The sequence below is a fragment of the Phyllostomus hastatus genome, unplaced genomic scaffold (assembly GCF_019186645.2).
Source record: "Phyllostomus hastatus isolate PE091 unplaced genomic scaffold, TTU_PhHast_1.1 phas_scaffold_114, whole genome shotgun sequence".
Taxonomy (NCBI): Eukaryota; Metazoa; Chordata; class Mammalia; order Chiroptera; family Phyllostomidae; genus Phyllostomus; species Phyllostomus hastatus.
Window position 1 is genome coordinate 55,173 of NW_025334006.1, and position 27,746 is coordinate 82,918.

General features: G+C 53.5%; 6 gene segments (V, D, J or C); all 6 read right to left on the reverse strand.

Moving 5' to 3' along the window:
* Positions 1-1,501: 1,501 nt before the first annotated feature.
* On the reverse strand, positions 1,502-6,228 carry LOC123829692. The segment is given in 3 exon segments: positions 1,502-1,551; positions 5,736-6,023; positions 6,124-6,228. Coding segments are annotated over 3 exon segments (387 nt in total).
* A 1,276-nt stretch (positions 6,229-7,504) lies between these two features.
* On the reverse strand, positions 7,505-8,072 carry LOC123829693. The segment is given in 2 exon segments: positions 7,505-7,890; positions 8,021-8,072. Coding segments are annotated over 2 exon segments (435 nt in total).
* A 4,494-nt stretch (positions 8,073-12,566) lies between these two features.
* On the reverse strand, positions 12,567-15,383 carry LOC123829694. The segment is given in 3 exon segments: positions 12,567-12,834; positions 14,874-15,195; positions 15,305-15,383. Coding segments are annotated over 3 exon segments (669 nt in total).
* Positions 15,384-18,153: 2,770 nt separating this feature from the next.
* On the reverse strand, positions 18,154-18,983 carry LOC123829695. The segment is given in 3 exon segments: positions 18,154-18,171; positions 18,275-18,606; positions 18,707-18,983. Coding segments are annotated over 3 exon segments (399 nt in total).
* A 1,297-nt stretch (positions 18,984-20,280) lies between these two features.
* Positions 20,281-20,855, reverse strand: LOC123829696. The segment is given in 2 exon segments: positions 20,281-20,666; positions 20,797-20,855. Coding segments are annotated over 2 exon segments (435 nt in total).
* A 5,947-nt stretch (positions 20,856-26,802) lies between these two features.
* Positions 26,803-27,381, reverse strand: LOC123829697. The segment is given in 2 exon segments: positions 26,803-27,152; positions 27,262-27,381. Coding segments are annotated over 2 exon segments (429 nt in total).
* Positions 27,382-27,746: the final 365 nt, after the last annotated feature.

The following is a 27,746-nucleotide window of genomic DNA, read 5'->3' on the forward strand; positions in this document are numbered from 1 at the left end:
ACTCCCTGTGCTGCACAGGCCCGTGGATGAGGGTTGCCAGCAGCTTCAGCGTTGTCCCCAGGTGCCTACAAGGTCCTCCCTGCCTGGCCCTGCCTGAACTAATTACCAGTCCTTGATGCTGACCCCTACATTCCTTCTTCTCCTAAAGACTCAGGGAGACCCCTCCTTGGTGTTTCCTGAGGTGCAGGCATGTCCCCTCTTGCTGTTCAGGAGGAGCCTCGGCCAGCTGCCTACATGTCAGGACCCCTCAGTGACTCCAGCTGCTTCCCCCTGCACACATGTGGGCCAGGGGTCCCTTAACTTTCCTCCTGTGGGCCACTCCTGGTCTCCCACAGTGCTAGGGGACTGTTAATTCTCTCTCTGCACCTGCCCCTGCCAGCAAGGCTGCCTTGACCAAATCCTTCAACAGTGGGTCTTTTAACATTAGGTGGGACCTCCCACCCACTCCACAGCTCTAGGGAGACTGCCCACAACTGAAGCCTCCCTCAGCATCTGCATTGTGTTGGGTCCCTGCCCAGGTCTTCTTAACCCTTTCCTGCTCTCCCAGACTCTCCCCAGAGCCCCTTCCAGGTCAGTGGCGTCACAGCGCCATCTGGTGGCCAGTAACTGACATCTCATTACTGTGTCTTCTCCCATGGCCCAAGGGATGCTGGGACTGTCTCCTTGGTGTACAGGCAGAAGATTCCAGAAGCACTATCCTTTAAACGGTCCTCAACATTCGGAACTGTAACCTCCTGATTGACGGCACAGGAATGAAGGATGATTTCAGGCTTTCTGATTTTCAAAGTCTTTTCAAGATTTCTACCAGGTTTCTCTATTCTCTTTTTCAAAGAGCACCCTACCGTTTTATCAGCTTTCATCCCCACCAAGCCCTGCCTGCTCTGTACCTGGATTCCACCAGGGCTCATTGGAAGAAAGATGAAAGGAGTGAGTGGTTACCTGAGTCCAGGCACAGGCGTCTTCTGTGAACATGACCCGGTCTAGTCAGTGACCAATAGGTTCAGAGCGTGAAGGGAGCAGAGACCCACGTGAGTCTGCTGGGAATCCAAAATACAGCAAAAGTCCCTGGGAGGACATTCATTCATAGGTGTTGTGGTAAGACTTTTTGTTTTCATAAGACTGTTGAATGAATGGGTGGCAGAATGAATGAAATACAAATGGCGGTCTCTTCCAGGGAGAGGGGACTTCTGACAGTCACTGCACTCCATCCCTGTCACAGTGTAGGCTGCACCCAGGGTCGCAATACCAGAGAAGGTCTTAGGAGCACGCGGCATATTTGGGAAATGACCCCAGGAAGCAAAAATAAGGGAGCAGGGAGGAAGCAACAGGGAAGGAGAGACCAGTATGAGGTGGGGTGTTGCCTCTGTGCTGGGACATGGGGAGATGGACTTGTTAGCACCTGCTGAGAAGCACACATGATGCCTCCCAATCTCTCCTCCTGAGCTCAGAGGCTAAAATGTTTGTCCCCTGCCCTGCCCATGGGCCCCAAACCCCAGGAGTGTTAGCACTTCTGCAGCTCTGGCTGCTCCAGGGAGCAGGCCTCCTGGGCTCCTGGGACAGAGAGGAGACCAGCGCAGACAGCAGAGGGACTCCTGCTGGACTGGGGCTGGGGTGCACTCAGTACCAGGAAAATGGACACGGTCTTGCAGGGAACTGCCCACTGCAGCTGAGGCTGAAAGCAGAGCAGGGCCAGGATGTGATGGGGGGCACTGGAGGCCCCACCACGATGGCCTCTCTCTAAATGAAACTGTCCTTTCTGCCCTCCCTCTGCTGTGTGATCACCAAACGCCCTGGAGCCACAACTTCTGGAAGCAACACACCTTCTTGTGTGTCAGACTTCACGTCAGACAGGAAGTGCTGTTGTGGGTCCCATATTCCATTTCCCCCAGAAGCAACTCTTTGTCCAATAGCCCACTCCACTAACAGATTACCAGAGGTCACTGCTTGCATTTCAGAGGAGTCTGTGCGGGAACGGACGTGAGGCAGGGACAACGCACCTGTGCCTGCCTTGACCCCGGCACTGCACCCAGCAGTGATTGTGCTGGACGAGGGGTTTGTCACAGACTTTATGGGCACCTACGGACACCTGAACCCATATTTTTTTCATTAAAGCCCATTTCAAAATCCTCTGAACTCTCTAACAATCAGTGTTTTTACCACTAATATAGGTTGCACGCCCACCTCACAGAAAAGGAGCAATAATTTCCTCCTATTGCCCATGTTTTGTGTGGTAGCATGGGTCATCCATGGAATTTCCTCAACTAAAAATGGAACTGCCTTTTTACCCGGTGATTCCACCACTGGGAATGTACCCTGAGAATCCCCAAACACCAATTAGCAGGATTTATGCACCTCTGTGTTCATAGTGGCACCATTGACAGTAGCCAAGAGCTGGAAACAGCCTAAGTGTCTGTCAGCAGATGAGTGCATAAAAACTGTGGTACATCTACACAATGGAATGTACACAACAGAAAAAAATGAAGGCATTCTTCCCTTATGGAACAGCATGGATGGATTTAGAAAGCATTATGTTAAGAGAAATAGGGCAGTTGGTGAAAGACAAATACCATATGATCCCACTTCTAAGGGGAGTCTAACAAATAAAATAAACCAATGAGTGAAACACAAGATCCAGTAGAATTAAGGTTTGCTTGAGTGTGGTTGGTAGGGTAACAATATGGGTGTAATCATCTATACTTTTAATTTGAACCTTTCACCTAAATGTCATTCGGTGTGACTGAGTGTGTGATGTTGTTATGCTACAGAATGATGAGCTCTTCTTTGATAATAAAAGATTTGGAAATGAAAAGTGTCCTTATTAGTGCCAGACTCTGTAGAATGGAGCCATGGCACAGACTGACGGCTGGAGGAGGCGAGGGAAGAACTGGAGACTCACTGACAGAGGAGGAGGGGTTAGTAAGGAACAGAAATGGGGGACCCACAGACAGAGATGTGGGGATTGGCTACGGTCGTGGGAGGCTGGCTAGGTGGAGGGGAGAAAAAAGGAAATACTACGACCTGTAATAGCATGACAATACAATGCTTCAAAAGGGTAATAAATAAGGTATTGAATTAAAACACAAAATAAGTAGAATTGAAGTTATCTGTGTTCCCCCATAGATTCCCCCGCACGCCGTGTATGGTTCCATCTTTCCTTCAACGTCCCTGATGCTCAGCTGTTGTCTGCAGCTCCTCCCCTGGGCAGATGTAGCAATTTCAGATTTCCTAACCAGAAGTGGTGGCGCTGAGGACGGGCTGAGACCTCTCATCCTCCTCTACCCTTGGCAGTGGTTTAGAAACACGCATTCCCTGCATGAGTTCCCAGAATGCTGCTTCACACTCCTAGATGGCTTCTGTTTCCCTCCTAGAATCTCCGGATAGACAGGAAATACCCCAGGTCACTTAACTCTTCTCTAAGGGGGATATCATGGCCTCACTTCTCTGGAACTATGACAGGACAGACACACGTCCTCTGGTGTGAAGCTCTATGTCCTAGCAGTTGGCAGGGAATCAGCCCTATACCCTAACTCAGGCGTACTTGTCTTTTGGCTGAAAGAGCAGAGTCTGTGCCTCCCTTTGCTCTGTCCTCACGATTTCCTTGTGATGTCACTGTCTGCTGTCACTTTGTAATGAGGTACCACAGGTGCCCTCACCCCCAGAATATGATCTGGTGGTCCAGCGTTCCTATTCTGTCCATCTTCCTATGAGCAGGTGCAGCTGGCTGTGCTGAGCTGGGCCCCCCACGGTACTGAGCCAGAGGCCAGCCCCACAGCTTCAGAGCAAGGACTCCTGTCTCTACACCTGGCTTGGGTTTTCCAGGCTGCCTCACTGGAGCCCCATCACACTCTGCACCAACTTAGGCTCCAAGAGAGACTGTAACTCAATGTAAGACGAACTTCATGGCTCCCTGCTATGACAGACACCTGCATATCTGTTCATGTGAAAAGATATGATCAGCAAACCTTTGATTCATCCGATAATTTCCCTAATGGAGGAACCAAGCCAAGTCTCTCCCCCTTCAACTTCCCACTCCCTCAGGGCACCACCTGCATCTCACTCTGTGGACCCACAGCGCCCTCAAGTGGCCACTTGTACGGCAGCACTGTTGACATCTCCTTTGCAAGGAAGCCTGGGAACCATGAGCAGAGGGGAGCACAAGAGGTTTTGTGAGCAGGGAGCTGGGGACGGTGACACACTATGGTTGCAGTGCTGGCACAGAGGTACACGGCCGAGTCCCCAGGCTCTGCAGGCTGGATGCTCAGATTCGAGTAGGAGCCGTCAGGTCTCACAGCAGAGAAGCGATCCTTAGGCATCCCGGAGGAGTCCATGGCTGCCTCGCCTTGAAAGTACACCAACAACTCTGGGCCCTGCCCCAATGTCTACTGGTACCAGTAAAGAAAAGAGTGTCCAGAAATTGGATCACACCGAAATGTCACATTCTGTCCCCTCTCGGTAACCTGGTTCCTCGGGGACTGGGAGACTCCAGCCTCTGTGTGACCTGGAACACAGAAGTTGACAACAGAAGGAGGAAAACAACTGTAATCGTCAAGCACACACACACTGAAGCGGCCTGGTTTTCTGAGGACTCACCGGCCCCCAGCAGACAGAGGGTCGCCCAGCAGAGGAGCCTGGTGCCCATGGCAGGGTCAGGTCAGGAGTGGGAGGTTCCCCAGGTCAGGTCTTTGTGAGCAGGAGCAGAGGAGCAGGGATGTGTCTTATGTCCAGAAGGCAGTTCTCATGGTGACATCACTGCCTCTGTCAGGCCCCTCCACCTCAGGGACACGTGATGTATATTGGAGCACACTTGGATGACTAGCTGAAATAGTTATAAGCTCCTTTTACAACAAAATGCATGCACGGCTGTCACTACGGGCTCCAGTGCTGTCTGTATGCAAAGGTGTCACACTGAGTCTGATTCACATGTCACTCTGGTTGACTGGCATTTTCACTAGCACATGTCAACAGTGTCATCAATACAACACACCAAAGGTTGACTTCATTGTCTTCTTTGCAATTTGGGACCTCCTGGGAGCACCCTGTTCTGTCACCATCCCCTCCTCTCTCCCAGTCACACGTGCTCAACCTTGTCCCTTTCTTAGCAAGGGGGGTGTTGGGGTGACTCAGCTTTGCCCTGGACACACTGACACACTCAGAGACTCACAGATGGAGAAGTGTCCTGGGAAATATCAGAGTGGGAGCTCCACCTCCTTCTGCAGGTCAGGACCGAAGCCCTGCCTGTGCTCATGAACCTCCACGTGGTATCATGTCCACACAGCCCGTAGCAAAGCCTCGTGTCCTTCCTAGTCACCATGTATCCAAAAATCAACTTCTTATAGCTTCTGTCTGGAATAAGACTCAATGTCCCTGACCTTTAAGACCCCTGTGGGTGATATAGAGGAGGGTTAGCTGGGTCTGATCCTCGATGACATTTCACCCTGGAGGCACAGACTGAGGCTGAGAACAAGAAAGCTAGGGCTGGGGAGGCTGCAGGGAAGGACACACTGGGGGAAAGCAACAGGGGAAGCGTGTGGGCCTGAGGCCCTGGGTCCATGTCAGGCCTGGCAGACACAGCCCTGGAGGTGGACCTTGTCACGTTCCAGGCTCACCCTGCAGGCAGGGGCCACTGGGGGCTCCAAGCAGTAGGAGTCTGCACAGAGATCCCCTGAGTCCGGGTGCTGGGCCTCCCCCTGACTTTCTGTGCAGAGAGGAGGTGGCCGTGCAGCACTGTGGATCACTGCTGGCACAGAAGTACACAGATGTCTGGGCGGGGGTGGCCGACTTCAGAGTGAGGGGGAAGTTCTTTATATCTGATCTAGAGACGCTGTACCCATCGGGGACCTCTCCTTCGTCCGTGAACCCAATACCCGCAGAGTAATGGATCAGCCTCAGCCCGTGACCCAGGTCCTGTCGGTACCAGTACATAGCATTGTGGTTCAAGTCCTGGGCACACCTCAAGGTCACCGTCTGTCCTGTTGTCACCACCTGGAATGTCGGGGACTGAGTGACGCCGGCCATCCCCAGACCTGTGGGGAGGACAGGGGAACAGATGCTGCAGCCTCCAGGGAGCGGCTCGCTGCTGGGCCTGGGCACTGTCCCCACAGAGGGGCCCAGCCCAGGACCCACCTGCACGGAGGAGACACAAGGCCACGCAGCACAGGAGGCCGCTGCTCATGGCAGCAGCCGGGCCGACTCAGGGTCCCTCTGGGTCTGTGGGAGGCTGGGCAGGAGCAGGGCTGTCCAGGGAGTCTCTCTGAGGTGTCACTCCCGCTGCCTGGGCCCCAGCGCCAGCTGGTCACACGGGGACACGCCCCTTCCCCAGAGCGTCAGATCAGAAGCAGACGGGCAGGGGCACAGCTCAGAGGGAGAAGAACGCGTGTGGCTGAGCTGCCAGGAGTCCCAGAGTCGCCCTCCCCCTCTGTGCACACAGTGTGTGACTCAGGGCTGCTTCCTCCTGCCCACAGACCTTCATGCAACCCCGGTGTGCTGTGAGTACACGTCCCTGTGCTCTTGCACCTGAGGGCAACCCCTGAGGGCGTTCTGATGCCTTTAGGGCTCTGGGGCCCAAGTCGGCCCTCAGCCTCCTCTTTACTTTGCTGGTCGTCCAGCATCCGCTCACTGTCCCTCCTCCCACAGGGGCCCTCCTGGTCTCTGGTGGCCAAACCTCAGGGGCAGCCTCATAAGCCCTAGAAGACCCTCTGGCTCTGTTTTCTCTCCATCCCCTGACCGATGGGGCCCCCACCGTATGCTCTAGTGGACCTTCAGATTCACCTGAGAACCTGATTTCCGTTTCAGGGTGAGGCAGCACCAGCACATCCAGCCCAGGCCCGGGACCTGGGTTTCTGCGTGGTGCTCGGCTCTGCAGGTGCCCCCATGGCCCCGGCAGTTACAGCTGTGTGAGGGATGTGGGCACAGGCGCAGCCTCCAGGGTGAGAGAGTGAAACTGTCTCTACATTGAGACCTTTTTCCACAGGGACTATCCCCCGTGAAGAACTGCTGACACTACTATAAAATAATAGTCTTTAAACACCTGTAGCGAACCTACTCACAGTCCCACACTTGACATGAACCAAAACTTGCTTCAGGGCTTTGTGTAGCTCGAGGTGACGGCCACAATGCAGGAAGTTGTGCCTTTCTTTGTTGTCATTAGGAAGGATTGATGGATATTTGTTGCCATGAAGTGAGATGTTATTGAAGTTGTGAGGGAAGAAAATGACAACCCAGATGGTGTGAGATCTCCCCAGAGCTGTGCAGATAAACCCAGAAAAAGAAAGCCAGATGCGGACATGCTTCTGGGAGAGGTGGATGGGACAGATACACAGATGTTGAGGAGCAGACTTCAGTGATGTTTTGGTCCTCCGGTTACGGAATGTGAGACCCAGGAACATGACTTCCCATCATGTGTATAAACAGGACAATGACCCCTAAGCTACAGGATGTCTGTGAGCATCCAATCCCACCCCATCGGGGAGCAGCACACAGTGTCTGGGGAAGGTGAGCTGCTCTCTCAGGCCTGAGCCTGTCTGGCTGGCAGCTGCCACTTCCTGAGTGGGGCGGAGTGTTTTTGTGCAGGAGGCTGCCACTCCTGCAGGGCTGTGTCAGGGCTGCTGGCGCAGAGATACAGGGCCGAGTCGCTCAGCTCCAGCGAGCTCGCGGTCAGCTCAGAGCGGTAGCCATCAAACTGCTGCACTGAGAACCGATCAGGCATGTTTCCTTTTCCTCGAGCTAGCCCAATGTAATACTCAACCAGTAAATCAGGGCCCTTTCCCTGAACCTGTTTGTACCAAAACATAGATTCGTGTCCAGAGATATAGGAACACTTCAGCGTCACTTGCTGCTTTCTTGCTGTGATCAGGTGTTTTGGGGTCTGCGTGACTCCAGAGTCCACTGGGCCTGTGGGAGGAGACACAGAGGAGCTGGGGGCAGAGCCCAGGGACCCTGCCGAGGCAGCCACCACCCCCAGGGCTTGTGTGTCCGGGATGTGACTGCGTGTCCAGACTTACACACAGTGTCCAGGGCTCACCTGCTCCCAGGAGACAAAGGGCCACACAGCACAGGAGCCTGGGGCCCATGGCAGCTTCCCAGGACCTTTCTCAGATCAGGGTGGTGTCCCCTGGGGTGAGCAGTCTACAGTTCTGTACTCCCTATGTGCTGATAGGAGCATTTGCTATGACATCATCGGTCTGATGTTGTAGTTGCTCTGATGGACCTTCCAAGGAGGCTGCCCCTGGTGCTCTGAACCCTTGGTGGGACCCCAGTTCTAGCTTCTGTGCATCATTCCATGTCTTGCACAGCCCCATGGCTAAGGTTGGCTGCAGCTTCCTAATGCGTGGGTCACCAGCCAGCAGTGATCATGGAACGCTGCTGATGGCTCGTTGATATGCGAGAAAAACATGCACAGAGACAGACCAGTTTCTGTGGAGAAGCAGGGACGGAATGGCCACCCTCTCTAGTGGGGAGCGCCGACTTACCGTCCAAACCTGCTTTTATTGGGCTCGTTTTGCATAATAATTCAAGTACAGTACTCATTACGAGGAAGTAAGGAACCAAAGAAAACCAGGAACTCTGTGGGTCTATTCTGAGTCAGGATCAAAGAGCTGTGAAACTTTGAGGAACAAACTAACTTCCTTCTTGGACCCTTATCATTCAACTGAGAGCATTCTAAACAAAGCAGGTTTCACAGTAATTTACATGCTCTTTCTTAGGCCTGATCACCCGGGGAATCCGCCCTTTTCAGCACAGAGCTACACCACTCTGTCATTGTTTCAGGCTTAGGTAGAACAAGGGAAGTAAGGCACCCAAGAGATGAGGAGATTTTCTCCCAGACGATGAGAATTCAGGCTATGTCAAAGCCGAGGAGCGAGGGTCCATCACCCCCTTTTGTTGCAGCTCCCAAAGTCCTTCTTTGGGGGGCCTCCCACGTGATCGTGCCTGTCTTAGATCGTTCCCCCCTCGGGGAATCTTACCCGTCTTTGGCTAACCGACCAAGCTTTGGGGTTCAGTTATGAATGAAGCAGCAGAAGCAACGTTCCTGCCTGGGAGATAAGCTTTTGTCTCCTGGCTGGCTTATGGTCCAAGGGCGTTCCCTTAGCCTGAGCCTAGGTGGGGGTTACAGCTTCTGATACCAGCCAGGGCGGTTCCCAACAGCATGCCCACCGTCCCCAAGTGCCTACAACATTGTTCCTGCCTGGCCCTGCCTGAACTAAGTACCAGCCCTTGATGCTGACCCTACATCCCTTTTTGCCCTTTGTGCTCAAGGAGACCCCTCCTTGGTGTTTCCTGAGGTGCAGGCAGGTCCCCTCTCCCTGGGCAGGAGGAGCCTGTGCCAGCTCCATGCGACCTGGGACCCCTCAGTGACTGCAGCTGCTTCCCCCTGCACACATGTGGGGCAGGGGTGCCTTCACTGTCTTAACCTGGGCCACTCCTGGTCTCCCGCAGTGCTAGGAGACAGTTAATTCTCTCTCTGCCCCTGCCCCTGCCAGAAAGGCTGCCTTGCCCAAGTCCTTCAACCATGGGTCTTTTAACGTTTAGCGGGACCTCCCACCCATTCCACAGCTGTAGGGAGACTGCCCACAACTGAAACCTGCCTCAGCATCTGCCCTGTGCTGGGTCCCTGCCCAGGTCTTCTTAACCCTTTCCTGCTCTCCCAGACTCTCCCCAGAGCCCCTTCCAGGTCAGTGGTGTCACAGTGCCATCTGGTGGCCAGTAACTGACATCTCATTACTGTGTCTTCTGCCACAGCCCAAGGGATGGTGGGCTTGCCTGCCTGGTCTGCAGGCAGAGGATTCCAGAAGCACTATCCTTAATAAGGTATCTCAACATCCTGAACCCTCATCCCAACTTTATTACCCACCATGACCTTATTTCTTTCAGGTTCCATGCTTAATACCCCACCCCTGTCCCCCTGGAGCACCAGCACGTCATCTGCAGCTGCAGTCTGGGATCGGCTTCCTTCACATTGTCTTCTGAAAGGCAGAGGGAGAGAAGGGGAGTGGGAGGAAATAATATCTAGTCCAAGTAGGAAGGAAAACACACAAGTTGAAGTGTGAAGCATTTTTTATCTCAATTGGTAAAAATAAACATAATGCAAAAAGAAAACAGGTCTTTCATGTTATCATCAAAATATAAATTGGCAAAGACTGGGAAGATAATGATATTACCTTCAAGATGGAGGCAAATGTGTGAGAATAAATGTTAAAATTGAGCTACAAGTGATATATAACACACACGGTTGGGGAGCAGTCGCGGAGAAGACACACCCAATGGGGAGCTGTGGACGCGGGGACTGAGAACCCCACGCACAGCCCACACGGGAGGAGCAGCCGCACAGTGGGCACCTGCTCTGTGAGCACGGAGCTGGTTCTGGGGGAAGCGGCGGCGCTGTGGGAGACAAGCGAACACTGGTACAAAGCAGTGTCCTAAGGAAGCAGAGCGGCCAGGGTCAGGTGCTGAGCAGTGGCATGAATGGGGACACAGTCCAGGAAGGGTCTCTGATGGCTTCCCGAGGACAGGGAGCTGCCCTGGGAGCCCAGGTTTCCCTCCCTCCCAGGGGGCCCAGGGGCCTGAGCACAGTCCACACACGACCAGGAAATGTCCGCCCCAAGGACTCTCGTTCCTGGGTGAGCAGATCTGGTGTCATAACTACCATAGTTTTTGGGTGGGTTTTGGAGGGACAGACACTGTCACTACCTGCTACCCAAGGCTCAGGCACCTTGATTGGGACTGAGTCTGTGACATGCAGTCCCAGTATCAGAGCCGAGGGTTCCCTGTCAGGACTCCTGGAAACCCATGATCCGAAGGCCCGTCCCCTCTGCAGATGGCTGGGGGTTTGCCAGACATTTGTAGCTGCCCCCACAGACAGGGGCTCCATTATTTATATTTGAGCAAATCATATATCCCAACATAACAGGGAAGATAAATAAAAAGAAATAAAGCATGTTGTCGAGAAAATGTCATATCACATTGAGTTAAAGAATTCAGGGAAATTACTTCAAGTCAAAACGGGAGGGTGCCAACAACACCCCCATCCCTACGAGGATTTACCCACGGCGTCAAGACGAAGCCGAGAGGTCGTGGACGCACGCTGCAGCCTGACACTCAGGATGGAGCGGCGGGGAAAAAGAAAACACAGTAGAGTGTGGGCTCCTGCAGCCTGGCAGAGGACATGACGCCATTCTGGTATCACTATGGCGATTCTCAGTCAACCGGCACAAAAGCGGTGAAGACCTTCACTCCCAACAGGAAGGAACATTTGACAAGATGCTGCAGAGCCCCCAAGGTGACAGGGCGGCTCAGAGAAGGGTGCGCAGGAAGAGGGTGTCACCAGCATTCCAGATGCGGACAAGCCCTGAGGAGCAGGCACACTCCCCACCCACAGCGGAGCTGTGTTTGGGGCCGAGACCCACAGTCCTACTGATGACTATTTGTGTCCACGATGTTCAGTCTGTGCCTTGGAGCACTGAGCTGGCTCTGGGAATCCTCATTACTTAATTATGTTACTTATTTACTTTCAGAGAGATGAGAGGGGATGTGAAAGAGAAGGAGAGAAACATTTATGTGGGAGAGAAATATGCATAGGATACCTCTTGTATGTCCCTCAACAGGGTATCAGTTCTGCAATCCAGACATGTGCCCTGACTGGGAATCAAACAGCAAGCAGTTTGGTTGGCAGTACCATGCCGAGCCAACTGAGGCTCACCAGGCAGGGCTTTGTTCTGTCTTCCCAAAGGACAGCTGATGTCGAGAACTGCATCGTCACTGGGGAACGATGAGCAAAGAAGGGCTGCTTAGAGTGGGGGAGCTGCATGGAGGGAGAAGGATGAGGGTGTGCGCATGAGGGGGTGAGGGGGCCACCCTGTGCTGGAGCTGCTGGCACAGAGGGACACGGCCGAGTCCCCCAGCTCTGCAGGCTGGATCCTCAGAGTGCAGTGGAGCCCGCTGGCCTCTCAGCAGAGAACCGGTCCTTAGGCGTCCCGCAGGAGTCTGGGGATCCCGGATTGGAAAGTACATCAGAAACTCGGGGCCCACCCCGGAATCTGTCAGCACATGTAAATGTCAAGTGTCCAGAAATGAGACCACACATGAGGGCCACTCCCTGGCCCCACTTGCTTGGAGACACCTTGAGTGATGCCCTGGGAAATATCTGAGTTGGAAGCTCCCACTCCTTCTGCAGGGCTCGACCTAGTGCCCTCTCTCTGCTCATCAACCTCCACGTACTACTAGGTGTCTCCCCTGCCCACAGCAAAGCCCCGAGTCCTCCTTAGTCACCAGCACTAAAAACCACGTTTCTTATACCTTTCGTCTGGAGGAAGACTCAATGTCCTGCACGTTCAACACCCCTGCAGGTGATACTCACGGGGATCTACATGGATATGCTACTATTCATGACTCCCCACTCCAGAAGCATCACACTCAGGCTGATGACAACAAGAGCTAGGAAGAACAAAGAACTTCCAAGCTAACAGAGCACCTGGCAGGACAGACTGACAGACAGCGACAGTGCACACTATGTGTCTGAGGCCCTGGACCTAGACCGGACCTGGTAGACACTAACCTAGAGGGGGACCTCATCACACACCTGTGGTCTCCCTGCAGGCAAGGTGCCTCAGGGCTCTCAGGTGTAGGAGTTTGCTCAGGGGTCCCATGAATCCCGAGTGCAGGGCCGCAACAATCGTTTTTGTGCAGAAAGAGGGTGGTCGTGCAGCGCTGTGGATCACCACTTTTCTGCTGGCACAGAAGTACACAGATGTCTGGGAGGGGGTGGCCGACTCCAGCATGAGCAGGAAGTCCTCCATGTTCACTCTAGACGCACTGTACCCATCAGCATCCTCTCCTTTGCTGGAGAACCCAACACCCCCTGAGTAATATATCTGCCTCAGCCCATGGCCCAGGTCTTGTCGATGCCAGGACATAGCGTTATGGTTATCAGACTGGTGACACTTCAGTGTCACGTTTTTTCCCATCATTGTGACCTTGTACCTTGGACTCTGGGTAATTCCTGCTTCCAAGTGTCCTGTGGAGAAAGTGACAGAGCCTTACGTTGTCATCCTAAGACCAAGCCTGGGACTGAATGCTGGGAATCCCAGGGCAGGAAGCCCACCTGCACCCACCTGCCCACAGGAGACAAAGAGCCACACAGAAGCAGACCCTGGTGACCATCTCAGGTCCAGCGCAGAATGTCACCTCTCCCAGTTCTGTTTGGGGAAATACAAGTCAGCCTCTCAGGGACTCGGGGACATCACTGTCCTTCACAGATGCCTCAGCTACAGAGCTCACCTGCCTCCCCCTCCCCCACAGGAACAACCCAGTGACACAGAGACAGTTGAGCAGTGCAGCATGGGAAAAATGTGTAAGCCACTTTTTAAAGAAATCTTAGCAGTACGTATGCTTTCCCCTGACTTTTGGTAAGCAAATTCGTTCTTCTATGCACAATGATACAATTCCTTACCTGTACAGTTTTTCATCCTATTACTGTAGACTAGGAAATGTTCTCATAGCAATCCTCATACTTTGGTGGTGACTTCTCCGATCAAATTTCACTTCAGATGCATTATTCTCGTTTTTCTCTTTGCATAAACTCTGGGTAATTTCAATGTCAGCCCATAGGGACCGTCTCCCTTAAAGGAACAAACCCATATCCAGTTTTCATAGCCTTGGGGTCAAGGCCATTGGAATCTGAGAATTCTTTTACATTTTACCACGATTCACCCACTGCTGGGAGCCCAGCCACCCGAGCTCAGGTCTCTGCATGCTCACGGGTAAGAGTCTCCCCTGGTTCCAGCTGAGGCCCAGGGGGACTAGATACCTTTGGCCCCGTGACTGTGCTTTCTGTGACAAAGAGAGGAGCCTCGTCAGTGACGTGGATGGGATATTCAGCCAGCGGTCCCAGTGCTGCTACCTCTTACACAGGTCATACTTCAGTGTGACGTGACCCTGTCTGTGACTGTGTATCTTGATGTCACCTTGATGGGCAACAACAACCAACCAGCAGTAAGAAGGGACACGGACTCAAATATCAGAAGCCAGGGCGATGTGACACTCAGGTGTAGTCTGCAGCTCCTCACCTGGGCACATGGGGCAAGTTGAGATTTCCTGACCAGAAGTGGTAAAGCTGAGGACAGGCTGAGAAACCCCCATCCCCCGCCCTGTCCAGCAGTTTAGAAACACGCATTCCCCGCATGAGCTCCCAGAGTGCTCCTTGACGTTCATTCCTAGAGGGTTCTGTTTCCCTCCAAGGATTTCTTGATGGGCTGGAAATTCCCCAGGTGACTTAGCTCCTCTCAGAGGAGCATATCATGGTCTTGCTCTGTCTGGAACTATGACAGGACAGACACATGTACTCTGTCTTGAAGCTCTACATCTTAGCAGTTGGCAGGCAATCAGCTGTGTCCCCCACTCCTGAGGGGTGACCTCCCCATCCCAGCTCAGATGCTCTTGAAACAGGAGAGACTGTGCTCTGTTCTACCCTATGGACCAAGGACCTGGTACGATGATGGAATCCAGGGTCTTGCTGACTTCATAAGCGTGGAGATGAAGGATGGACGTGCATGGGACGTTTGGAAGGTCCAGTAGCTTCAGCTCCCGGTGTATGAAATGGTGCACTGAGTGCTCCCCCGTCTGCAAAGTGAACACAAAGTGTCCACCAGGACCGGGCACCACAACACACAGTGTGGACTCCACTCTGTCACAGAGAAGGGCTTCCTGCCATGTGCTGGGAATTCCACACTGCTGTTGGAGCTGGCAGAACATTCAGAAGGCTCTAGCTGAGCTCGGTAGGGCAAGGGTGTGGCAGAAAACAATGAAATCCATCTGTGGAACTGGGCTGAGGTCCCCTCCCTCTGCCTGTGACTACAACTGGGACAGGACAGTTTGGGTACAGAAAGGCATGGGCCCTGCAGGCTGTGTCTAAGCTGCTGGCACAGAGGTACACGGACGAGTCCTCCAGCTGCAAGGTGTGCATGGCCAGCTCGGAGCTGTAGTCTCTGAACTGTTTCCCTTTGAAGCAGTCGGGGAAGTTTTCTTTCACGTACTCCTGCTGTTCATAATACCGAATGAGAAACTTGGGTTCCTGCCCCCGAGCCTGTTGGTACCAGTACACACTCTTGTGTCCAGAGATGGGATGGCATTTCAGAACGGCCTCCCCACCACGGCCTTTGATGAGGTGTCTTGGGGACTGGGTGACTCCAGCAGCCAATGACCCTGTGGACAAAGGAAATGGAACTGAGACCAGCCCAGGAGGCAGATGGACACTCCAGGAACAATAAAAAACACTGGGTTGGAGGGAAGTCCCACCTGTGCTGAGACTCACCTGGTCCCAGCAGATACAGGACCATGCAACAGAGGAGCTGGGTGCCCCTGGAGGATTGAGGCAGGACCAGCCAGGCCATGTCTCTGCCCAGGGCTCTGGTCTTTGGGGTGAGACAGCACAGGCTTGTCCCTCCCTCCCTTTGCTCTCTTTGGAGGGCATGCCTGTGATGTCACTGTTCTGATGTCACTGTCTTTGTAGCATCTCGTGGGCACCCACACCTCCGGGATAGGCTCAGCTGGCCCTGCATTTCCTGAGTTTGTCCATCACCTACGAGCAGGTGCAGCTGGCTGTGCTGAGTTGGGCCCTGAGGGTACAGGGCAGGTGGCCATCAGCACAGGTTGTGTCTGCCTTGAGCAGGTGCTCCTTGCTCTACACTGGCTCAGGTTACCCAGCCTCCTCCCTGAAGCCCCATCACACTCTCCACCAAACACAGGCTCCAGGAGAAACTTAACTCCCTGCAAGGCCTACTTCATGGCTTCTTGCTAAAACATACCCACCTGCTTGTCAGTGAATGTGAGAAGATAAGATCAGTGAACCTCAGATTAATCAGATAATCTCCTTCTTGCAGGAACCAAGCCAAGATTCTTCCCATGAACCCTCCCTCTCCCACAGGGTGCCATCAGCATCTTGCTCCGTGGATCCACAGCGCCCTCAAGTGGCCACTTGTGCAGCAGCGCTGTTCACCCTGCTGGAGCTGGCTGGGTTCTGCCTAAGTCAGTCATCAGGAAACCCCCAGGCTGGGTTGTGCCTAAATTAGTCATCAGGGATCCCCAAGGACTCTGCTCAGCTCCTGCTGCTTTCTTGTTTACCTTTCTCAGGTTCACCCTTTGCCTGTGGTGGTGAGGGAGGTGTGATGCCTTTTTCCAAACTAGAATAAAAGTTATCAACCTGATCAGTGAGTGATCATGGAAACAGGACGCCATGCACGCAGCTGCCCAGGGAAGGGAAGGCAGGACCCTCAGCAACGCTCTGTCTTCACTCTGGGGAGGGTCTACGCGGGGCTCCTGTCAGCCAAAACATCTCCTCAGCACTGAAAGACACCCTCTGTGCAGAAGGAACTAAGAAATGGTCTACTTACATGTCACTTTTTTTTCAGAGCACCATGTTCAAACTTTTTTTAATTGATTTGTCTTCGTTAATTATTGATTTCTAGGAATTGTTTGTATTTTGAATACATGCTCTTTTCAGATATATACTGACATCTTCTTAATATCTTTTGATGAATGGGATTATTACAATTTTCATAAAGGAGAATGTGTGTGTTTTTAAGTTTAGATATCTTCATTTATTTTAAAAATATATTTTACTAATTGTGCTATTACAGTTGTCCTGATTTTTTTCCTCCACTTTCTCCTCATCTTCCCTGCACCCTCTCACCCTCCAACATTCCCCCCACCCCTTAGTTCATGTCCATGGGTTGTACACAGAAGTTCTTTGGCTTCTCTGTTTCCTATACGATTTTTACCCTCCCCCTCTCTATTTTGTGCCTACCAATTATGCTTCTCATTCCCTGTACCTTTACCCCCATTCTCCTCCCTCATCCTCCCCACTGATAACACTCCAGGTGATCTCCATTTGTGTGATTCTCCTCCTGTCTTATTGTTTGCTTAGCTTTTGGTTTTGTTTTTTTTTCAGGTTCAGTTGTTGATACTTGTGAGTTTCTTGTCATTTTACTGTTCCTGGTTTTTGATCTTCCTCTATTTCTTACATAAGTACTTTTATCTTTTCATATAATAAGGGTTTGGTGTTGATGAACTCCTGTAACTTGACCTCATTTGGGAAGCACTTTCTCTGCCTTTCCATTCTAAATGATAGCTTTGCTGAGTAGAGTCATCTTGGATATAGGTCTTTGCCTTGCATGACTTCAACTACTTCTTTCCAGCCCTTCTTGTCTTCAAGGTTTCTTTTCATAAATCAGCTGATAGTCTAAAGGGAACTCCTTTGTAAGCAACTCTTTCCTTTCCTCTTGCTGCTTTTAACATTCTCTGCTTATCTTTACTCTCGGGTAACTTAATTATGATGTGCCTTGGTGTGTGCTCCTTGAGTCCAATTTCTTTGAGACTCTCTGAGCTTCCTGGACATCTTGGAAGTCTATTTCCTTCGCCAGATTGGGGGTTTCCCTTCATGACTTTTTCAAATAAGTTTTCAATTTCTTGCTCTTCCTCTTCTCCTTCTGACGCCTCAGCTGGCCGTTTCACTAGGACATGCCAACAGTGTCATCAGTACAGCACACCAAAGGGTGAATTCATCACCCTCTCTGCAATTCAGGATCTCCTGGGAGCACCCTGTCCTGTCACCACCCCCTCCACTCTCCCGGTCACACGTGCTCAACCTCCTCCCTTTCTTAGGCGAGGGTGGGCATCGGGGTGACTCGGCTTTGCCCTGGACACACTGACACACTCAGAGACACACAGATGGAGCGACACCCTGGGAACACCTCAGTAGGAAGCTCCTGCTCCTTCTGCAGGTCACGACCAAGTGTCCCCTCTGTGCTCCCTGACTTCCCTGTGCTCTCATGTCTCCACTGCCCACAGAAAAGCCTCCTGTCCTTCTGAGTCACCATGCATTTGAAAACAGATTGCTCAAAGGTTTTTTCGAGGAGACCACCTGTGACTGACCTGTCAGACATGTGTGTATGATACACAAGTGGGCACAGATGTGTCTGGTTACTGATGACCACCCACCCTGATGGCCTCTGACTCAGGCTGGTGACAAGACAAGCAAGAGCTGGGGAAGCACCTTCCCAGCCAATGAACCAGCTACAGAGGACATACAGACAGTCAGCCATCACTGGTGGACAACTGTGTGTCCCAGGCCCAGGCTTTGGTCCCAGCCTGGCAGACACTGCCCTAGAGGGCAACCCCAGCCTACACAGAGGGTCACCCTGAAGGTGGGGGTTACTGCGGAGTCTAAGGTGTAGGCATTTGCACAGGGCTCCGCTAAGTGTGGGTGCTGGTGTCCCCCCCTGACTTTCTGTGCAGAGAGGAGGCGGCCGTGCAGCACTGTGGGTTCACTGCTGGCGCAGAAGTACACAGATGTCTGGGAGGGGGTGGCCGACTCCAGCGTGAGGGGGAAGTTCTTTATATCTGATCTAGAGACGCTGTACCCATCGGGGACATCTCCTTTGTCCTCGAACCCAACACCCACTGAGTAATGGATCAGCCTCAGCCCATGACCCAGGTCCTGTCGGTACCAGTACATGTTGTCATGGTTCAAGTCCTGGGCACAACTCAAGGTCACTGTCTGTCCTGTTGTCACGACCTGGAATGTCGGGGACTGAGTGACGCCGGCCATCCCCAGACCTGCGGGGAAGACAGGGGAACAGATGCTGCAGCCTCCAGGGAGCGGCTCGCTGCTGGGCCTGGGCACTGTCCCCACAGAGGGGCCCAGCCCAGGACCCACCTGCACGGAGGAGACACAAGGCCACGCAGCACAGGAGGCCGCCGCTCATGGTACGATCCGGGCTGACTCAGGGTCCCTCTGGGTCTGTGGGAGGCTGCACAGGAGCAGGGCTGTCCAGGGAGTCTCTCTGAGGTGTCACTCCCGCTGCCTGGGCCCCAGCGCCAGCTGGTCACACGGGGACACGCCCCTTCCCCAGAGCATCAGATCAGAAGCAGACGGGCAGGGTCACAGCTCGGAGGGAGAAGAACGCGTGTGGCTGAGCTGCCAGGAGTCCCAGAGTCGCCCTCCCCCTCTGTGCACACAGTGTGTGACTCAGGGCTGCTTCGTCCTGCCCACAGACCTTCATGCCGCCCTGGTCTGCTGTGAGTACACGTCCCTGTGCTCTTGCACCTGAGGGCAACCCCTGAGGGCGTTCTGATGCCTCTAGGGCTCTGGAAGCCCAAGCCGTCCCTCAACCTCCTTTTTACTTTGCTGGTCGTCCAGCATCCGCTCACTGTCCCTCCTCCCACAGGGGCCCTCCTGGTCTCTGGTGGTCAGACCTCAGGGGCAGGCTTGTCACCACTTGAGGATCCTTTGACTCTGTTTCCTCTCCATCCCCCGACAGATGGGACCCCTGCCTCGTGCTCCCCAGTACTTTCACAGTCACCTGAGAACGTCCTCCTGTGTATGGGGTGAGGCAGTGGCCGCACATCCAGTCCAGGGGGACACCTCCCTCTCTGTGGGGTGCTCAGCTCTGCAGGTGCCCTGCTGGCCCCTCGGGTTACAGAGGGATGTGGGGAGAGGCGGCTGCCACCAAGGAGAGAGAGTGAGAAATGCTCTTTTTAAATTGAGGCATTGTTCCCCAGGGAATGTCTCCATGTGAAGGATTCCTGACATTAATTATGATAAATATAATGAGTCTTTAAACACTTGCAGCTAATCTACACACAGTCCCATGCTTTGCAGGAACCCTAACTTCCTTCAAGACTCTGTGCAGGCCCAGGTGACGGGGACAGTGCAGGAAATTGTGCCTTGCTCAGTCGCTGGTTCAATTCCCAGACTAGGGCACATGCCTGACTTGCAGGCCAGGTCCCCAGTAGGGGGCGCACAAGAGGCAACCACACAATGATGTTTCTCTCCTTTCTCCCTCTCCTCCCCTCTAAAAATAAACAAATAAAATCCTTAAAAAAGGGCAAAAAAAAGAAATCGTGCTTTTCTCTGCTGTCATCATGAGGGATGCATGGATATTCGTTGCCTGAAGTGAAATGTTCCTTGAAGCTGTCAGGGAAAAGGTCGACAATCCCCGATGGTGTGTGATGTCCCCAGGCCCACTCACCTAAACCGGGAAAAGGGAAGCCAATGTGGGCCCAGCGCTGGGAGCGGGGGAGGGGCAGTCGTGCACATCCGTATGTGTTGAGGAGCAGACTTGAGCGAGTTCCTCCTCCTTGGGTTATGAAATCTGAGGCCCAGGAACATGACTTCCCACCAGGTGTATAAACAGGACAATGACACCTAAGCTGCATGATGTCTGTGGGCATCCAATCCCACCCCATCGGGGAACAGCAGACAGTGCCTGGGGAAGGTGAGCTGCTCTCTCAGGCCTGAGGCTGTCTGGCTGACAGCTGCCACTTCCTGAGTGGGGCGGAGTGTTTCTGTGCAGGGGGCTGCCGCTCCTGCAGGGCTGTGTCAGGGCTGCTGGCGCAGAGATACAGGGCCGAGTCGCTCAGCTCCAGCGAGCTCGCGGTCAGCTCAGAGCGGTAGCCATCCAGTGGCTTCACGGAGAACCGATCAGGCAGGTTCCCTTTTTGTCGCTCTTGCCCATTGTAGTACTCAACCAGGAAATCAGGGCCCTGACCCTGAACCTGTTTGTACCAATACACAGAGAGGTGTCCAGAGATATAGGAACACTTCAGCATCACTTGCTGTTTTCTTGCTGTGATCAGGTGTTTTGGGGTCTGCGTGACTCCGGAGTCCACTGGGCCTGTTGGGAGGAGACACAGAGGAGCTGGGGGCAGAGCCCAGGGAGCCTCCCGAGGCAGCCCCCACCCCCAGGCTTGTGTGTCAGGGATGTGACTGTGTGTCCAGACTTACACACAGTGTCCAGGGCTCACCTGCTCCCAGGAGACAAAGGGCCACACAGCAGAGGAGCCTGGGGCCCATGGCAGCTTCCCAGGACCTTTCTCAGATCAGGGTGGGGTCCCCTGGGGTGAGCGGCCTACAGTTCTGTACTCCCTGTGTGCTGATAGGAGCATTTGCTATGACATCATTGGTCTGATGTTGTCGCTGCTCTGATGGGACTCTCCAAGGAGGCTGCCCCCTGGTGCTCTGAACCCTTGGTGGGACCCCGGTTCTAGCTTCTGTGCATCATTCCATGTCTTGCACAGCCCCATGGCTAAGGTTAGCTGCAGCTTCCGCACCGCCCCCAAGTGCCTACAAAATTGTCCCTGCCTGGCCCTGCCTGAACGAAGTACCAACTCTGGCTGCTGGCCCTACATCCATTTTTGCCCTTTTTGCTCAAGGAGACCCCTACTTGGTGCCTCCTGAGGTGCAGGCAGGTCCCCTCTCCCTGGGCAGGAGGAGCCTGTGCCAGCTCCATGCGTCCTAGGACCCCTCAGTGGCTCCAGCTGCTTCCCCCTGCACACATGTAGCACAGAGGTCCCTTCACTGACCTAACCTGGGCCACTCCTGGTCTCACAGTGCTAGGGGACAGTTACTTCTCTCTCTGCACCTGCCCCTGCCAGCAAGGCTGCCTTGACCAAATCCATCAACAGTGGGTCTTTTACCCTTTAGCGGGACCTCCCACCCATTCCACAGCTGTAGGGAGACTGCCCACAACTGAAACCTGCCTCAGCATCTGCCCTGTGTTGGGTCCCTGCCCAGGTCTTCTTAACCCTTTCCTGCTCTCCCAGACTCTCCCCAGAGCCCCTTCCAGGTCAGTGGCGTCACAGTGCCATCTGGTGGCCAGTAACTGACATCTCATTACTGTGTCTTCTGCCACAGCCCAAGGGATGGTAGCCATGTCTGCCTGGTCTACAGGCAGAAGATTCCAGAAGCACTATCCTTTAAATGGTATCTCAACATTTGTAAGCCGTAATACCAATATTAATTCCCACCATGATGCTATTTCTTTCCGTTTCCATACTTAATACCCCACCCCTGTCCCCCTGGAGCACTATCGCATAATCTGCAGCTGCAGTCTGGGATGTGCTTCCTTAAAACCATCTTCTGAAAAGCAAAGGGAAAGAAGGGGAATGAAAGGAAATAATATCTTGTCCAAAGGAGAAAAGAAAACACCCAAGGTGAAGGGTAAAGTGTTTCTTTTATCTCCATTGCTAGAAATAAACATAATGCAAAAAGAAAACAGGTCTTTCATGTTATCTCCAAAATATAAATTGGCAAAGACTGGGAAGATAATGATATTACCTTCAAGATGGAGGCAAATGTGTGGGAATAAATGTTAAAATTGAAACACAAGTGATATATAACACACACGGTTGGGGAGCAGTCGCGGAGAAGACACACCCAATGGGGAGCTGAGGACGCGGGGACTGAGAACCCCACGCACAGCCCACCCGGGAGGAGCAGCCGCACAGTGGGCACCTGCTCTGTGAGCACGGAGCTGGTTCTGGGGGAAGCGGCGGCGCTGTGGGAGACAAGCGAACACTGGTACAAAGCAGTGTCCTAAGGAAGCAGAGTGGCCAGGGTCAGGTGCTGGGCAGTGGCACAAATGGGGACACAGTCCAGGGAAGGGTCCCTGATGGCTTCCCGAGGACAGGGAGCTGCCCTGGGAGCCCAGGCCTCCCTCCCTCCCAGGGGGCCCAGGGGCCTGAGCACAGTCCACACACGACCAGGAAATGTCCCCCCCAAGGACTCTCGTTCCTGGGTGAGCAGATCTGGTGTCATGGCTACCACAGTGTTTAGGTGGGTTTGGAGGGACAGACACTGTCACTACCTGCTACCCAAGGCTCAGGCACCTTGATTGGGACTGAGTCTGGACATCCAGTCCCAGCATCAGAGCCGAGGGTTACCTCTCAGGACTCCCAGAAAAACCCATGATCCGAAGGCCTGTCCCCTCTGCCCATGGCCGGGGGTTTGCCAGACGTTTGTAGCTGCCCCCACACACAGGGGCTCGGTTATTTATATTTGAGCAAATCATATATCCCAACATAACAAGGAAGATAAATAAAAAGAAATAAAGCATGTTGTCGAGAAAATGTCATATCACATTGAGTTAAAGAATTCAGGGAAATTACTTCAAGTCAAAACGGGAGGTTGCCAACAACACCCCCATCCCTACGAGGATTTACCCACGGCGTCAAGACAAAGCCGAGAGGTCGTGGACGGACGCTGCAGCCTGACACTCAGGATGGAGCAGCGGGAAAAAGAAAACACAGTAGAGTGTGGGCTCCTGCAGCCTGGCAGAGGACATGACGCCGTTCAGGTATCACTATGGCGATTCTCAGTCAACGGGCACAAAAGCGGTGAAGACCTTCACTCCCAACAGGAAGGAACATTTGACAAGTTGCTGTAGAAAGCCCCCAAGGTGACAGGGCGGCTCAGAGAAGGGTGCGCAGGAAGAGGGTGTCGCCAGCATTCCAGGTGTGGACAAGCCCTGAGGAGCAGGCACACTCCCCACCCACAGCGGAGCTGTGTTTGGGGCCGAGACCCACAGTCCTACTGCTGACTATTTGTGTCCACGATGTTCAGTCTGTGCCTTGGAGCACTGAGCTGGCTCTGGGAATCCTCATTACTTAGTTATGTTATTTATTTACTTTCAGAGAGATGAGAGGGGATGTGAAAGAGAAGGAGAGAAACATTGATGTGGGAGAAATATGCATAGGATACCTCTTGTATGTCCCTCAACAGGGTATCAGTTCTGCAATCCAGACATGTGCCCTGACTGGGAATCAAACAGCAAGCAGTTTGCTTGGCAGTACCAGGCCCAGCCAACTGAGACTCACCAGGCAGGGCTTTGTTCTCTCTTCCCAAAGCACAGCTGATGCCCAGAACTGCATCGTCACTGGGGAACGATGAGCAAAGAAGGGCTGCTTAGAGTGGGGGAGCTGCATGGAGGGAGAAGGATGAGGGTGTGCGCGCATGAGGGGGTGACGGGGCCACCCTGTGCTGGAGCTGCTGGCACAGACGGACACGGCCGAGTCCCCTAGCTCTACAGGCTGGATCCTCAGAGTGCAGTGGGAGCCCGCTGGCCTCTCAGCAGAGAACCAGTCCTTAGGCGTCCCGCAGGAGTCTGGGGATCCCGGATTGGAAAGTCCATCAGAAACTCTGGGCCCTGTCCCGGAACCTGTCAGCACATGTAAATGTCAAGTGTCCAGAAATGGGATCACACCTGAGGGCCACTCCCTGGCCCCACTTGCTTGGAGACACCTTGAGTGATGCCCTGGGAAATATCTGAGTTGGAAGCTCCCACTCCTTCTGCAGGGCTCGACCTAGTGCCCTCTCTCTGCTCATCAACCTCCATGTACTACTAGGTGTCTCCCCTGCCCACAGCAAAGCCCCGTGTCCTCCTTAGTCACCAGCACTAAAAACCACGTTTCTTACAGCTTCTGTCTGGAGGAAGACTCGATGTCCTGCACCTTTAACACACCTGCATGGGATACTCACGGGGATCTACGTGCATATGCTGTTCATGACTCCCCGCCCTGGAGGCATCACACTCAGGCTGATGACAACAAAAGCTAGAAAGAGGAAACACCTTCCCAGCTAACAGAGCACCTGGCAGGACAGACTGACAGACAGCGACAGTGCAGACTGTGAGTCTGAGGCCCTGGACATAGACCAGACCTGTGTAGACACTAACCAAGAGGGGGACCTCATCACACACCGAGGGTCCCCCTGCAGGCAGGGTGCTGCAGGGCTCTCAGGTGTAGGAGTTTGCTCAGGGGTCCCATGAATCCCGAGTGCAGGGCCGCAACAATCGTTTTTGTGCAGAGAGAGGGTGGTCGTGCAGCGCTGTGGATCACCACTTTTCTGCTGGCGCAGAAGTACACAGATGTCTGGGAGGGGGTGGCCGACTCCAGCGTGAGCAGGAAGTCCTCCATGTTCACTCTAGACGCACTGAACCCATCGGCGTCCTCTCCTTTGCTGGAGAACCCAACACCCCCTGAGTAATATATCTGCCTCAGCCCATGTCCCAGGTCTTGTCGATGCCAGGACATAGCGTTATGGTTATCAGACTGGTGACAGCTCAGTGTCACGTTTTTTCCCATCATTGTGACCTTGTACCTTGGACTCTGGGTAATTCCTGCTTCCAAGTGCCCTGTGGAGAAAGTGACAGACCCTTATGTTGACATCCTACCACCAAGCCTGGGACTGAATGCTGGGAATCCCAGGGCAGGAAGCCCACCTGCACCCACCTGCCCACAGGAGACAAAGAGCCACACAGAAGCAGACCCTGGTGACCATCTCAGGTCCAGCGCAGAATGTCACCTCTTCCAGTTCTGTCTGGGGAAACACCAGTCAGCCTCTCAGGGACTCGGGGACATCACTGTCCTTCACAGATGCCTCAGCTACAGAGCTCACCTGCCTCCCCCTCCCCCACAGGAACAACCCAGTGACACAGAGACAGTTGGGCAGTGCAGCATGGGAAAAATGTGTAAGTCACATTTTTAAAGAAATCTTAGCAGTACGTATGCTTTCCCCTGACTTTTGGTAAGCAAATTCGTTCTTCTATGCACAATGATACAATTCCTTACCTGTACAGTTTTTCATCCTATTACTGTAGACGAGGAAATGTTCCCATAGCAATGCTCATACTTTCGTGGTGACTTCTCTAATCAAATTTCACTTCAGATACATTATTCTCGCTTTTCTCTTTGCATAAACTCTGGGTAATTTTGATGTCAGCCCACAGGGATCCTCTCCCTTAAAGGAACAAACCCATATCCAGAGAGTTTTCACAGCCTTGGGGTCAAGGCCTTTGGAATCTGAGAATTACTTTACGTTTTCTCACGATTCACCCACTGGTGGGAGCCCAGCCACCCGAGCTCAGGTCTCTGCGTGCTCACGGGTAAGAGTCTCCCCTGGTTCCAGCTGAGGCCCGGGAGGACTAGACACCTTTGGCCCCGGGACTGTGCTTTCTGTGACAAAGAGAGGAGCCTCGTCAGTGACGTGGATGGGATATTCATCCAGCAGTCCCAGTGCTGCTACCTCTTACACAGGTCACACCTCAGTGTGACGTGACCCTGTCTGTGACTGCGTATCTTGATGTCGCCTTGATGGGCAACAACAACCACCCAGCAGTGAGAAAGGACACGGAGTCAAAAATCAGAGGCCAGGGCGATGTGACACTCAGGTGTAGTCTGCAGCTTCTCACCTGGGCAGATGTAGCAAGTTGAGATTTCCTGACCACAAGTGGTGGAGCTGAGGACGGGCTGAGAAACCCCCATCCCCCACCCTGTCCGGTAGTTCAGAAACACGCATTCCCTGCATGAGATCCCAGAATGCTCCTTGACACTCCTAGAGGGCTTCTGTTGCCCTCCAAGGATCTTCTGATGGACTGGAAATTCCCGGGGTGACTTAGCTCCTCTCTGAGAAGCATATGATGGCCTCCCTCTGTCTGGAACTGTAACAGGACAGACACATGTCCTCTGTCTTGAAGCTGTACTTCTTAGCAGTTGGCAGGCAATCAGCTGTGTCCCCAACTCCTGAGGGGTGACCTCCCCATCCCAGCTCAGATGCTCTTGAAACAGGAGAGACTGTGCTCTGTTCTACCCTATGGACCAAGGACCTGGTACGATGATCGAATCCAGGGTCTTGTTGACTTCAGAGGCGTGGAGATGAAGGATGCACGTGCATGGGACGTTTGGAAGGTCCAGCAGCTGCAGCTCCCTGTCTAGGAAATGGTGCACTGAGCCCTCCCCCCTCTGTAATGTGGACACACATGTCCACCAGGACTGTTGACCACAACACACACTGGAGCCTCCATTTTATCACAGAGGAGGTCTTCCTGCCATGTGCTGGAAATTGCACACTGCTGGCACAGCTGGGAGAACATTCAGGAAGGCTCCAGCTGAGCTCAGCAGGGCAAGGGGTGTGGCAGAAAACAATGAAAACCATCTGTGGAACTGGGCTGAGGTCCCCTCCCTCTGCCTGTGACATCAGCTGGGACAGGAGGGTTTGGGTACAGAAAGGCATGGGCCCTGCAGGGCTGTGTCTAAGCTGCTGGCACAGAGGTACACGGCCGAGTCCTCCAGCTGCAAGGTGTGCATGGCCAGCTCGGAGCTGTAGTCTCTGAACCGCTTTCCTTTGAAGCGGTCAGGGAAGTTTCCTTTCTTGTACTCCCGCTGTTCATCATACTGAATGAGAAAGCTGGGTTCCTGCCCCTGAGCCTGTTGGTACCAGTAAACATTCTTGTGTCCAGAGATGGGGTGGCATTTCAGAACAGCCCCCCCACCACGGCCTTTGATGAGGAGTCTCGGGGACTGGGTGACTCCAGCAGCCAATGACCCTATGGAGGAAGGAAATGGAGCTGAGACCAGTCCAGGAGGCAGATGGACACTCCAGGAACAATAAAAAACACTGGATTGGAGGGAAGTCCCACCTGTGCTGAGACTCACCTGGTCCCAGCAGACACAGGGCCATGCAGCAGAGGAGCTGGGTGCCCCTGGAGGATTGAGGCAGGACCAGACTGGCCATGTCTCTGCTCAGGGCTCTGGTCTTTGGGGTGAGACAGCACAGGCTTGTCCCTCCCTCCCTTTGCTCTCTTTGGAGGGCTTCAGTGACGTCACTGTTCTGATGTCACTGTCTTTGTAGTATCTCGTGGGCACCCACACCTCTGGAACAGGCTCAGGTGCTCCTGCATTTCCTGAGTTTGTTCATCACCTATGAGCAGGTGCAGCTGGCTATGCTGAGTTGGGCCACGAGGGTACAGGGCAGGTGGCCATCAGCACAGGTTCTCTCTGCCTTGAGCAGGTGCTCCTTGCTCTACACTGGCTCAGGTTACCCAGGCTCCTCCCTGAAGCCCCAGCACACTCTCCACCAAACACAGGCTCCAGGAGAAACTTAACTCCCTGCAAGGCCTACTTCATGGCTCCCTACTAAA